This window comes from Cryptococcus neoformans, chromosome 3, assembly GCF_000149385.1.
Source record: "Cryptococcus neoformans var. neoformans B-3501A chromosome 3, whole genome shotgun sequence".
NCBI lineage: Eukaryota > Fungi > Basidiomycota > Tremellomycetes > Tremellales > Cryptococcaceae > Cryptococcus > Cryptococcus deneoformans.
Genome location: NC_009179.1, coordinates 898229 through 911639, shown reverse-complemented (window position 1 = coordinate 911639; position 13411 = coordinate 898229). Strand labels below are relative to the sequence as shown.

The window sequence follows — 13411 nt, the reverse complement described above, 5'->3', positions numbered from 1 at the left end:
GTGTGAGGGGGAATGAAGGTGCAATCTAAAGCCATACTGCCCCATGGCTATGATGACGAAATCTTAGGAAAAATATTAATACATCTAACAATACAGCAGTACATAACGGATTCGCTCTTAAATACCACTCGTGAATTCTCTTTGCTCTTTGATCATCTTCAATTCTTCCAACCTATCTTTCAATTTGGGGACGCTCAGGAGTTTGTGTTCCAGCTCTTGCTTTTCTTCTTGCAATGCCAGTCGTTTTTCGGCATCAAGATGAGTAAACGTGTACCCGCCTTGTCCATCATATTCAAGAACCATGGTGTGGAACTTCCAAAGGGAGGGTCGATGGGATACCGTCATTAGAGTGATACCCAGGGCTACAAGGGGTTCAACTGACAGTTGTCACCAGAAAATGGAAAGACGTACAGGTGGCATGATCATACATGGTCTTTTCAATCTCGAGTGTCACCGCGCTGGTGCATTCGTCCAGAATTGCGTACTGAACGATTCAGATCAGCGAATGCTTTGAAACTTTTGCTGAACAGACTTCACCTTTGGCTGATGATAAAACAACCGGGCCATGGCGATCCTCTGTTTGTCTCCACCACTCAGAGTGTCCCTCCATTCTCTCACAGCGTCCCACCCTCCTTCTCTTTCAATAATTCCAGCCATCTCTACTACTTCAAGGATCTTTGAAAGATCCTCATCAGATTTTCCATGGGACAGCATATCAGCGTGACTGTGGGGGTAGATTATCTGGTCACGAAGTGTACCGGTGCAAAGGTACGGCCTTTGCGGAATATAAGTGAACTGGTTCGAAGGGGGCTTGTAGACCGTTCCCCCTAAATGATGTTAGCATTCAGCCATACTGGTTACAACCGGACCTTACCATAAACAGGCCAAAGGCCACCAAGGATCCTGAATAAACTGCTTTTCCCGCAACCATTTGGACCGATCACTAGGAGGTGTTTCTAGTGACCGCATTAGTTCCAAGTGCTTAACGAACTAGATTATAAGAACGGCTTACACCGGGCTTAACGTGGAATGACATAGACTTGACTAAGACGTCTCCATTCGGACTGATAAGGGGGACTTGATCAAACTCGATCTCATCTGATTCTATAATCTTGCCTCTACCTTGCAGAACTGACAGATGTTAGTAATCAGGACGCTTTTCAGTGACTCTGATTCTAGGAGCACCCACGTACTTTTGGCATTATTCTCAGTGCTAACACTGCTCACAAGCTTCTTTTGGTACTCCCCTTTTTTCGCGTGTTCCATTGTTTCGAAAAGCTCTGACACTCTAGAGGTATACCCAGCTAGCTCTGCCATGTCCTGATCATTAATGAGTATGACAATTCTTCAACTGTTTTGTCCTGCTGACCTTGTAGCTATACATAACTCTTCCAAAGGCATCACTTGAGGATAATAGCAATCTTCGGTTCGTTACAAAGCCTGCCATTCATCAGCACATTGAGAGGTAACCAAGATTGGGATACTGACCCTCAGTTCTACTTCCCAGATCTCCTTCCTTCATACCCAAAGCACTTCCTCCAAATACAGGTATCGCGCAAATGCACAGTCCCAGACTGCCCCACAACCATTTGATGACACCTTCTTCCGCCATTCCGTGACCCACGCGAATCTTTAGAATGCGATTGATGTGCTTGACAAGCGCAAAATAGCCCCTTTCAATAACATTCTTTTCGAACTCCTCACCATGATACAAAGCTACTTCCTCAGCTGATTCAAGCAAACGGGAATGGGTAAAACGGAGTTCGCCCTCAAGTTTGGCTGGAAATGTAGTGCAAGATTAGCCAATGTGAAAGACTGTGTTAAAAGTCACCGACCTTCATGAGCTGTATAAGCGCCAAACGGTGGAGTAATGGCCCGCACTGGAGACAAGATCAGACGGTGCACGCATGATGATGAAAAGCAGATAGCGGACTCACAGAGAGTAGCACTAGTTTGTACAAGGATAGTCAAGAGTACAAGGCTTTCTGCACCAACATTCCTGGATAGTTGATAGTTGTACAGTCTATACTCCATTAGTCCTCCTCGGCCTTGCTCAAAATCTGCAGACTTACATGACATCCAGCACAGGCTTGGCAATGTTTGAGTATATCTCAGCCAGCTTGCTACTAAGCTGCTGAATATCTTCTGCCAAATATTGGTCTGCATTCTTTATCCTGTCATCAAGATTTGCAAGTTTGTAGAATAATTGCTCGCCATCCTTGTCGCCACCACTTTCGACTCCGGGCGGGTCAAGGTACATGGTCAGAGCGTACTTGGTCAACCTGGAAATGCCATCAGAGGAGAGGTCTTTGGAGAGGTGAAGAAGAATCACCTTGTACGATAAGCAAGGCCCAATTCGGACTGAAGATATTCCAACATTGAATTGGTGTAAGTTGCCGGAATAGCGACTAGTAACCACCTTGCTATGTTCATAAGGAACGCATGCGGGTTGGCTGTGACAAGAGAAGAAACTATTCTGTAACTCTACGATTTAGCTTCCTGGTCCAGGTAGGATTAGTTAATATAGATCCATTTACCTTCCATCAAGGTCAGCCACATATAGACTCAACCCCGTCCTGCCGACCAAAAAAGCCGAGTGCAGCGCCAGCATGGCGGCCTCTTTACTTTTCAGACTAGGAATAACAATCCTAATAAGTCGCTTCAAACGAACATGGAATAGTGGATCTTTGATGGACCCCGTAATACCATGCTTGGCACCTGTTTTTCCTTATAAGCTTTGGGGACGGCACCCTCAACCGGCATAGACCAACCTTTATCTCTTTTTCCATTTCCTTTTCCTCCAGGAGCTCCTTTGGCACCCCTACCAGTGAGAGATCCGTAGGTACTGATAAGACAGTATATCACAAATGCAGCTGTGAATGCACGTTGGAATATCGGGCGATGTTGGAGATACGAATTGAGGATGAATTTAAAACGGGAGCGGAGGGTGTCTTTGGTTAGTGGAACTATGTGGGAGGATGGCATGGGTGAGTTTGTCTATGGTTCTGCTGGTATATTGGTTGGGTGGACAACTAGGCATTTGTCGTTTACTGTCCAGGCATAATAGACATCGTCCATCGTCCGTCCATCGGTGGCTGTCAAGTCACTGTTACTTTCGCACATGCGCGCATCCTCCCACCGTCGCACCGGTTATCATGCAGTCGCACACAGCCGGCAACGCGGTTTATTTACCGGAAGCATTTCTGTCCTCCTCTTACCTTTCTTTTTCCGCGCGCGTCAATCAGACTCGGCATGCGTGATCAGATTCTTCTGAGCAGACGTTTTGTTCTTCTCGCACATCAGGGTCTAAAATCATTCGCCTGCGCATTTTCCTTCCCTTCAGCGGAACTGCAAGCGAAACAAAGTGCATGATTACTCTCCGACTTCACCTCTGTCGTCCGTTGACACCACAATGGCTTGAAATGGAACGAAATATGCAGGTCATTCTTCGCTGCAGATTATCAGCACGTCTCCTTTGACCGCCTCGAGGACTTTCAATAGTACAACGATGTCGTTACCAGACCTGCTTGACTCACTGGATATGACAGCGGGTATAGGAGCGAAGGCCTGGAGCTCGGGTAGAAGTAACATTGTGACGAAAGTATGAGATATGGCGTTTCGTCGATAACATCTTGGGCTCAGATGAAGTGTATTTAAAGGTGGGCCGATTGATTTTCATTTTAGCATCAAATAAGTTCTGCAATAAAAGTTCAACTAAGAACTTGAAGATGCCTGAAGCCAGCACTGATAGTAGTACTCAAATCACTCAGCGAGACGCTACAACGACCTCGCCGAACACCACAGAAGTCACGTAAGTTCCCCATCCTATCTGCTGGAAATGACAACGTTAAATGATGCTATGTTCTGGATACAGTAGCTCTATGGTCCCTAACATCCCCGCTCATCTGGAGGGAAAGTGGCAAGAAGTCGTTATTAGGACTCGAGAGTACGTCGAGAGTCGAGCTACTGGATCTGGGAGAGCTATCCCTAGCCTGTCACTGAATCCGAGGCATTATGATAGTCAACCTTCCCAGGCAGTCGGTAGTAGTCATCTGAATCCATAACTTTCTATACTATACTATAGATAACTAGAGGGGATAAAGCATGGATGGATTTCGAAAGAGTGGAAGATTGACCAGAGTCCCGCATGGGCGATGTAAAATTTATCTTTGCCTATCAGCTCAAGGTAACCCATCTTTCCAGGCCATGTCCATAGCTTCTTGTTGCTTCTTTTGTACCCACTCATACGCAACACTAAAAAAGCTCTCAGTTTTGTCAATTTCAAGCATTGATTTGACCCACGAGAAATCTTTGCTGGCCCAATCCCCATCCCCATCTGAACAAATGGCCTCGTATATGCTTTTCGACGCCGAAGTCAATGGTGTGGCAAGGTTATGTTTATTGGCGGCCTGTAGGGCCAGGTTCACATCTTTAAGCATCAAACGAGTTTGGAAGCCACCGGAATATCCGCGAGAAGCTGGGGTCCCCGGAATCGAAGAGATAGGGGGATTAACACGGGATGACCAAGAGGAACCTGAGGAAGTGTTGATCACGCTTTGAAGAAGAGCAATGTCGATGTTGAGTGAACGTCCCAAGGCAAGACCCTCCGATAGCGCTATTTGGTTCGAAGCTAATACAAGGCTTTTTCTGAACTCAGTCTTCTGCAAAAAATTGACCTCTTGGTAGATACGTACTTGTTACAAACCTTGACGCCGACGCCAGTACCGCTTCCTCCACACTCAATTACACCCCCCTCCCTTGCCATCATTTGAAGAAGTGGCATTGCCAGACGGGTGGCTATAGGAGCAGGGGATCCGAACATAATCGTCAATTCACCCCTTTCAGCCGCCACTGTGCCGCCTGATACGGGTGCGTCAATCATCAAGGCTGCCCTAGAGGTCGAATCATGAATGAGAGACGAAATGGAGAGGGAGACTGTCGGGTCGAGGGTTGTTTGGTCAACAAGCATTGTGTGGACTTGGATGGGCTGGGTAGCAGGAGTGGATGCATCGATCATTGATGGCGATTCCTTTTTAACTCCCTCCTCTTGAGTAACCGTGTTCGATAGCAGTGAAGTGTCTGATAACAGGAGCGTTTCCGACAAAGGAGGAGTATTCATTGGCAACTTGGCCAGGCCGGCCAGTATGCCATTGTCCTGGTCGAGATAAACCGCTTGAACCTGGGGTGTTGAAGGTAGCATCGTAAACACCTTCGATGCACCCATTACCATCCTGCCTATGTCAAGTTCCATTTATTGTAAAAGGTAGAAGCCAAAAGACCTACTCTTTTCCAGTCCCCACTCGCTCAGCTCGGCTCGCTAGATCTTGACCACCGCGGTTCCTTAATTCACGTATAAAAGACTCTGCTCTGGAGTCCTCATGCTCGCAGAACAGGAAGGTTGGCGTTACGGAAGGACTAACTTTTTGATAGAACTGATGTGTTTTTAGAAAAAGATTCAAAGCCATGGGATGACCTAGCACGCTTATCAGTAATCTGTTGGCTATATTGCTACGTCGTAGCCGGTCTGACGGTCTTTCATCGCATTAAGTTCGCCACTCACCCATAGCGCCTAGACCTATCCAGCCTGTGGTATGAATACGCGGCAACTTGGTGGGCATCAGGACGTTCGATATATGGGTAGTGAAAAGGCGGTGCGACCTGTCGGATCATGTTGTATACGCATGTATATATATCCTGGCCATAGAGTATCAGCGGTCACCTGCCAAACGAACAGTGGACACCCTCCACCGCCCGTCCACATGGGCGTACGTAATCACAAATCCCATTAGTAGCCGAGTGCTCATTTTATCCTTCTTTCGTCCGTCAAAGGTAATCTCTGTTGTGTTTTTCATTCCCTCAAATAAAAACATCAATCATATAATGCCTCGCTCACCCTCCCCACCGCCACGTCTTCCTCGCCGTCCCTTCATTGAAGACAGCCCGCAACGCTTTAGAGATCGCGATCCTAGAGACGATTATCGTTACCGCGGTGAACCTTCTAGGTATCGAGGTCCCGCCGGTTTCGACAGAGATCGCAGGGATCCAAGAGACCGCGACTGGCGTGATAGGGATGTAGAAAGGGACTATGATAGAGGCTCTAGATTTGGAGGGCGTCAAAGCTGGTATGCGAGAGACAGGGACGCGGAAAGGATGAGGGAAAGAGATGATAGGGATCGAATAAGAAGTCCTTTGCCTGTCCGACCAGGCATTTCGCTCATCGATAGAGACGAACGACCGCGAGAGTCAATAGAAGGGTCAACGAAGGCCAGGTCTGAAGGGACACCAGAAGAAGGGCAGATAACGTCGCCTGTGGTAGCGCCTCCTACGATTTCAGGCTTGCCGCCGAGACCGCGTTCTCCTCCCCGCTCACCGCCTCGAAGGCGGTCAAGGTCTCCACCGCCTTTTAGACGGTTCGATAGGGAGTCTTGGAGGGATAGAGAACGGGACAGAGAGAGGGATCGGTTTTATCGACGACGATCGCCGTCACCATATTCCCCTATACGTCGCCGTCGTTCACCATCCGTATCAAGTGCCTCGACGCCCTCACGTTCTTCCCGCTTTTCTCCGATCAAACGCGGAATTTCACCCGCAGAACGAAGCAGGTATACACGTTCTCCCATGTCTGAGAAGCCGCAGCGCCTCACTTCACCCGAGCCAATGTCGCCCATAGACCATTCTCGACCTCTCTCACGAACATCCGTATCCGGGCCCACTCGCCCCCAAACACCAACCTCACTTCCTCCTACCTTGTCAACCCCACAACAACCTGCTCCAGCTTTAGCTCATACTCAGCCTTTATCAACTCCATCAGTCTCTACTTTCCCTAAACGTCCTCCCCCGACCGGGCCTCGCTCTGAACGTCTCGGTTTAGTACCGCCTACAGGTCCGCGTGCACTCGCCCATCTTTACGGGGGACGTCCTGCTGCCCCAAGAGTGCCCTATGCAACTCCCATTGCTGGTCTGTCCAGTACAAACCCGACGCCCACAGCAACCGTAAAAAATGACTTCCACGCTAGTACGACCCCTGAAACACCAACTGCTACATTTGGAGCCCATGCTCCTCCTACTGGGCCCAGTTCTGGGAGGTTGTCGTGGTCTGAGAGGAAGAATGTGCTGTCTCAGCCTCACCCAATATCGACATCTGAGCAGACATCAAACTTCAACCCTTATGCACCTTTACCTTCTTATAATGGACAGGCCGCTCATCGGCGAGGAGACTCTTCATCGCCTGCACCCGCACCACATCCATCTTCGTCAGTGTCAACAACACCGCTTCCACGAATTTTGACACCGGCTGCAGAAGAGTCTCCAAATGTGGAGGAATCAGTGGTCGCCGAAGAGGAACTGGCAGAGAGGAAAGCAAAGGAAGAACAAGCAAGGATCCTGGCAGAGCTGCCCCCTGTTTTGATCGGATTTGGAGGCTCAGCATGGGAGACTGAAGTGCGTTTTCTTATTTCCTAAGACATTCTTGTTTCTGACAAATAATAGTTGGCGTCACACATGCATCATTACACGTCACTTGTTCAAAATACTCTCCGCCTCCAAGCCGCTCAAAGACTTGCTGCAGCGAGTTTGGCTGATGCTGAAGCCGAGAGAGTCGCAGTAATGGAGCGAAGTAAAATTTGTGATGAGCAGTTGATGTCGGGTACATTGGGTGTGGGAATTATCGGTGGGATCTGATATGCCAGGTGACCAGTTGTTTAGCTGTCTAAAATGTCGATATGCCGCGTACATTACTCGCGAACGTCCCCTCCTATGTACTTGTATCGCGTGATTGCTGCATTCTATGCCAAAGGTATATTCGTCGACAGTGGAGGTGAAATTTCCTGCCTCCAGCCGGCCTGCTTGATGTTACAAATACATGCATACAAAAATGATAAGAAGGCCACGTATGGGCACGCGGTGTGAATTTGATAATACTATCCGAAATAGGTAAACGGATTCTTCCCTTTTCAGCCATACATAGCTTGCGCGTATGCCTCGAAAAGTTCCAATTAGCCCAAACATCCGCCGGAGACAGAGCCGAATTTACCTCGTATTCTTCAGAAGTCATCAGCTCCTGATCGTCTTCCGTGACGTCCTCTATCTTCTTCATTTGACCATTAACTTGGACGAAGGTCAGCTTCAAGCGCATTTCACGAGTGAGAAAGACTGTACCAAAGACCGTCTTTCCTAAACTTTCTCCCGCGGGCACCTCTTCCACTTCCGCTTCATCTCTCCTCTCAACAGTATCCAGCTGAACCCCTTCATTTATATCAACTCCAACTTCTTCAACGTCATCCTCTTCGTCCAAAAGCTCATAGTGGGCAGCAAGGGCCTGATCCCCAACCTCCGTTTCGTGGTCGCCGACATGTTTGGCTCTCTCGGCGACTTTCGCTCTTTGGTTTATATCGTTGATCCCAAGTGTTGTGGCATCGCCCGTGACAGTAGAATGAGTATACCATTCCGGCAGAGCATTCTGTTCTCTCTGCGCTTGTGCGAGTTTTTCTTTGGCCTCGTCGTCTTCCCCCCCAATGACAACTTCGAACTTTTTGCTATCTTCTCCGCCCTCTTGTCCATTCACACTGACCACGCCGGTCTTGACATTCTGTGCGATCCATGCGATGACGTTGGTGCTGGGGAGAGTAAGCACTTCGACAGCCTTGAGCGCATCCCTTATGGGTGCGGTGGCGATGTTGAATCGTTGCATCATATCTTGGAGTGACGAATTGTTCTCCTGGTCTATTGTGGGATCGTGTTCAATTAATTCCGCCTGGCAGTCTTCACACCTGAATGTGCTTGTTGTTGGATCAAAGAGATGTCCCACATCGAGCGTGTCATACACCCTCCCATCCTGGGGGCATTGGTATCCCCTCTGGCCCACTTCGCTCTTTATCCGCTCGTCAATCCCTTTACGCATCATTGCAAGTCGATATTTTGTGACATTGGCGAATTCACGGTAGTCAAGGTACCAGTAATGGACATCGCGGGTACGGCTATCACCGATTGGAGGCTTGTTAGAAGAATAACTTTGGCGCATAGCTTGGGTGGAGAGCTGAGATTTTTTCCACTCGGGAAGAATTTGCTTTTCGCGGTTGACATGCCGTTTTACGAGCCGATGAAGGTGAAGAGTACCCATGTATTTCCTGACCTCATTTGGAGAGAGCCCTACCCTTTGACCCAAATCGATTTCTGTCATTCTTGTTATATATCAGTAGCAGCGGAGCATGGTTAATTCCAGGAACATACACGTTATACTGAACGAGCATTTTGAGGATAATGATGTAGGGCACATCGTAGAAGGAGTATGCAACTTGATATACGAGATCAGAGCAAAGTTTCTGTATTTCGTCTGAGGAGAGTTGAGGATTTGACATTGCGTGAGTTGGTACGAGGGGATCCGGAGAAGATGGGGGAAATCCAGGATGGGCAAGGTGTAGCCTGGAAAGAAATGTTAATGATGATGATAGGGATACGATGGTATTCCCTGTATGAGAGACACGTGTAAACCACGTGGTTGTTCATGAAGCACCACACTCCGTCGGCAGCCATCACGCCCGACCGACCCTTGCCTCCACTTTTCTGTTCCAGTACTCTGACGTCGGGTCTCGCTCGCACGCATGCACACCCTGTCGATGTCACCTCTCATCGATCGTGCCTGCCATCGTCCTCTTCATTACTCCTCCTTCCTACTTATATATTCCCTTTCCCTTCCATACTTGCTCATACTCTACCTATATCCTCATTCACTTAGGATACTATCAAGTAACGCGGTCTTTCAACAATGTCGCAATGGGCTCGAGACGAGCCATTTCGATGGGGGGAGAGTCGAGATGGCTGGAAAACCAAATGGAGACAAAGCTGTTTCTGCGGCAAAGGTAGACCAGCCTATAGATGTATATCTAATGTTCGCCAATTGACGTAAATGCAGTGGCTTTTGTATACAATAGTGACCCCTTACAAGTCAAAGCATGCCACTGCGGAAACTGTCAAAAGCTCCATGGTCAGTTTTTTCCGTACTTTGATTTCTAGCATAGCAGCGTTTAAATCATATCCAGGAGCTCCTTACCAGCAGGCTGCCATTTTTCCAAAGAGCTCGGTAAGGCTTGACACGCCTCCCGATCATATTCGGTTTTTGACAGCCTCCTCTGATTTTCACCCTCTTTCTTCATCACCGACCCCGCTTCCTCGCAAAATATCATGTGCTTCGTGTGGTTCCCCATTCATGGATGAAGGGAGAAACATGATTATGGCTTTCCCCCCACTATTCGAATTCCCTCGAGGGGATGGCGAAGCTGGCGTCCCTGAATCCCTACGAGTGCAAAGCCACATCTTTTATGGGCAGAGGATTGCAGACGTTGTGGACGGAAAAGACAAGTGGGAGGGGCATAAGGACCAAAGTAATAAGATGGGAGATCACGATTAGTCGGTGGTGAGGGGATTATGAGGGGCAAATGCATTGCAGATGAATGATCACGCATGTACACATTTGTATTTCAACTAGTTCGAGACGGCTTCTTCTTTTCTTTGCTTTTCAAGACGCAATTGAGGCAAAACGGTCAGGAAGAAGTTTTGTATAAAACTGTAACACAGCGACGTGAACCAATACAACACAACCCCCTATGAAGACGCATCCTATTAGCTTTCAATACATTTGATGCTAAGACTCACGCTTGGCATTTGACTAGCAATCATCGCAAAGCCAATAGCGCTGAACCTCAAAATATTGGCGAAGATTGACCTTCTGAACTCTGCCTGTCTGGCCAGAGAAAAAGTAGGTGGCTTGTCATTGGGACCAACCTCCACAAAACCGTCATCTTTTTCCTTGATTAATGAGTTTGTTGGTGCTTTCCATCTGGCCTGGCGCTGAGCATTCAATGAAATGGAAGTGGACAACCCTCGAGTCTGGTTATTATGAGAAGTGGACCCTGTATTGGCCGGAGGCGAGCGTGCAAAAAGGGGGGATGGACGGGCATTAATATCACCTTTAGGACTTTCAGGTTTGGGTATACGCCTGGATTGTGGTGTCGCAGAGAGCCCAGCCTTCTTCTCATTCGATACTTTGCCTTCCAAAGCGTCCCTCACGTCCTTCACTCGTCTACCCACCACCTCCGCGTTACCGAATGCTACAGCCATACCCACTAGAGGTAAAATGCCATATCCATCTGCCTGTCCCAAAGAGTCAAGCCATAAAAAGCTCTCGGATGCCATGGGCGAACCGGGAAGGTCGAGTGCACGGCGAATGGTAAGAGATAGGGTTACAAAAATGGGAATGTGGGCGACTAGCGGGGCCCACGTAGTTACCCAGGGATGTATATTATGTTTCTTATGTACAGCTTTTTGAGCCTTGCGAAGCTGAACACAAGCCATTAGACCGATAACAATTCAGCACATGATGAAAAACTGACCTGCCGTCTAAGCTCAATCAGGTACTCCGCGTATCCCACACCTTTTTTTCTACATTCTTTGGCAACCGTTTCCGCCAATTGCTCATTGATTACCTTCATCTCAGGAGCAACAACACTTTGCATCTTCTTTGCTCTTTTTTTCTGCCAAAGAGAAACTGGCAAGGTGAATGCCGTACGCACAATAACAGTGAGAAGAATTAAGGTCGTCCCGTATCCCAATGGATGCGGAATAGATAGAAGTGCTTCGGAAAGGGGGTGAATCAACGGGTCGAGAAAAGTGGAGGCTGGCTGTAAAAGAGGTTCATGGAGGGGCTCTAGGGGCAAATCGACCGGGGAAGCCAACTGCGAGTCAACAGCAGTTTGGGTAATGGTGGCAGATGACAATAGTCTCAATTGATTCTGCCTTACTGCTTTGCTAGAGGCTAATGAAGGCCTCTCAATAGACGAAACTAGAGCGGATCTCGGGGTAAAAGTAGAAATCAGGGTGGATAACTTCCGGGAGGTCGGCATCGAATTCGCTGAGCGAACGGCTTGGGACGCGGAGAGAGTGGCCGTCCCTATCCGTAGACCAAACATGGCGCGTGTTCGAAGACGAAATGAAGCCGAGTTATCCAAATAGAGTGTTTCTAATGTTTTTTAGTGAGGAGAGAACCCTATTTACGAACCGGATATGTGTGCGATGAAAGTAGTGATGCGCCTTGGATTATTTTGCGAAGTGTTAAAAACATTAGAAAACTGGCCCCGCCGCGACGCACCAACCGACGGAAACCAGGAAACCGACAGCAACGAATGATAAATAAATTACAACGGCGGATGGTACCTGTATTATCTGAGTGAAAACAGCCCCACCTACGCCAACACCTCTCTTGGATTGTCTTGCCACTATCACACCATTCTTATATACATTACGCAGTCGAATCATGTCTCTTGCCCTTCCTAGCCGCCCCTCCTTCACGCCTAAAGCTAGTCAGGCTCTTGAACGAGAAGCGCTCGACGAAGAAGACGATGTCGATGACTCTGATCTTCTTGACATCTCCCATTCGAGAAAAAGATTAGTGGATGTGGATGTGGATCCGGATTTGGAGGGGGAGAAGGATGATGACGATGATGAAGGAAATGATGTCGGTGTTGGTATCGGAATAGGTACACTAGGAGTGAATTTGGCCGGTGCAGTGGGAAAAGGAAAGGGAAAAAAGAGAGATGCAGACGATGAAATTGAAAAAAAGGGCAAGAAGAGAAGAGCCGAGACGTTGTGAGTGAACATTTATTTCCTTATCTGTTTTGCTGCTGAGGCAAGTTCTACCAGCCTATTGAGGGGTCAAATGGATGAGGAGCAGGCCAGAAGGTTTGATACTTTCAGCACTGTAGCCATCAACAAGAATGCCATTAAAAGGGTATGTCCCGCACACTATTGTGAATCACCCAGGCTGACTGTCCTCAGTTAAATCGTGACCTGTTTGACCAACATTGTCCACCCCAGCTATCTCAAGTTGTAGCTGGTATGGCCAAGGTATTTGTTGCAGACGTTATAGAAATGGGTAAGTTATTTCAAGACTCTCATAATTGGTATGGCAGTATAACCGCGTATTAGCCAAGGATCTCCAGCCCCATTCCGCCCATCCCACAGGGCCTCTTCAACCTTATCACCTCAAACTGGCCAGGATGTGTTTAGAAGAACAGGGCATGGTAGGTAGCCGTACTCAAGGCCCTGCGAGTGGATTGAGAAAGGGAAAGGCGTTATTCAGGAGGAGATGAGATGAGCATCATTCGCTGTAATGGGGCGACTCCTGTATCGCATGTTGTATCATTAAGCACCGCTGTATGATAGCTATGTAAATACCCATGCCTGGAATCTTGCGTAGCTCGGTTGCATTCACAAGCTGGTCCGGTGTTCTTCCTCGCTTGCCTCCTCCCGAGTTACATGGGCACGTGGCTGGAAGGCGGCGGCGCCTACCGCCTGGTGGCGATGGTGGTTGACGCGACTATTTGTCAAGCAATTAATGTTGTTTCGCGGACGCGATCAT

The 13411-nt window shown here is 48.2% G+C and overlaps 7 protein-coding genes across 7 annotated transcripts; 3 read left to right on the top strand and 4 right to left on the bottom strand.

The window, feature by feature from the left end:
• Positions 1-117: 117 nt before the first annotated feature.
• Positions 118-2985, bottom strand: CNBC3350 (hypothetical protein; the record flags this gene model as incomplete). Its single annotated transcript, XM_771751.1, has 14 exons — positions 118-362; positions 412-484; positions 538-827; positions 875-956; positions 1013-1131; positions 1194-1320; positions 1370-1440; positions 1489-1779; positions 1836-1880; positions 1938-2023; positions 2073-2282; positions 2333-2476; positions 2538-2718; positions 2772-2985. The coding sequence occupies 14 exons, from the start codon at positions 2983-2985 to the stop codon at positions 118-120; spliced, it is 2178 nt and encodes a 725-aa protein (XP_776844.1).
• A 1196-nt stretch (positions 2986-4181) lies between these two features.
• CNBC3340 (hypothetical protein) lies at positions 4182-5618 on the bottom strand (the record flags this gene model as incomplete). Its single annotated transcript, XM_771750.1, has 4 exons — positions 4182-4641; positions 4695-5231; positions 5284-5473; positions 5561-5618. 4 exons carry the CDS (start codon positions 5616-5618, stop codon positions 4182-4184), a joined length of 1245 nt encoding a protein of 414 aa, XP_776843.1.
• Positions 5619-5880: 262 nt separating this feature from the next.
• On the top strand, positions 5881-7680 carry CNBC3330 (hypothetical protein; the record flags this gene model as incomplete). The annotated part of the gene is made up of 2 exons (XM_771749.1): positions 5881-7440; positions 7489-7680. 2 exons carry the CDS (start codon positions 5881-5883, stop codon positions 7678-7680), a joined length of 1752 nt encoding a protein of 583 aa, XP_776842.1.
• Positions 7681-7952: 272 nt separating this feature from the next.
• Positions 7953-9356, bottom strand: CNBC3320 (hypothetical protein; the record flags this gene model as incomplete). Its single annotated transcript, XM_771748.1, has 4 exons — positions 7953-7979; positions 8033-8106; positions 8158-9179; positions 9229-9356. The coding sequence occupies 4 exons, from the start codon at positions 9354-9356 to the stop codon at positions 7953-7955; spliced, it is 1251 nt and encodes a 416-aa protein (XP_776841.1).
• Positions 9357-9763: 407 nt separating this feature from the next.
• CNBC3310 (hypothetical protein) lies at positions 9764-10405 on the top strand (the record flags this gene model as incomplete). Its single annotated transcript, XM_771747.1, has 3 exons — positions 9764-9857; positions 9911-9982; positions 10038-10405. The coding sequence occupies 3 exons, from the start codon at positions 9764-9766 to the stop codon at positions 10403-10405; spliced, it is 534 nt and encodes a 177-aa protein (XP_776840.1).
• A 74-nt stretch (positions 10406-10479) lies between these two features.
• CNBC3300 (hypothetical protein) lies at positions 10480-11963 on the bottom strand (the record flags this gene model as incomplete). The annotated part of the gene is made up of 3 exons (XM_771746.1): positions 10480-10599; positions 10651-11334; positions 11388-11963. 3 exons carry the CDS (start codon positions 11961-11963, stop codon positions 10480-10482), a joined length of 1380 nt encoding a protein of 459 aa, XP_776839.1.
• A 344-nt stretch (positions 11964-12307) lies between these two features.
• Positions 12308-13142, top strand: CNBC3290 (hypothetical protein; the record flags this gene model as incomplete). The annotated part of the gene is made up of 4 exons (XM_771745.1): positions 12308-12639; positions 12694-12781; positions 12829-12925; positions 12979-13142. 4 exons carry the CDS (start codon positions 12308-12310, stop codon positions 13140-13142), a joined length of 681 nt encoding a protein of 226 aa, XP_776838.1.
• Between the last annotated feature and the right edge of the window lie 269 nt (positions 13143-13411).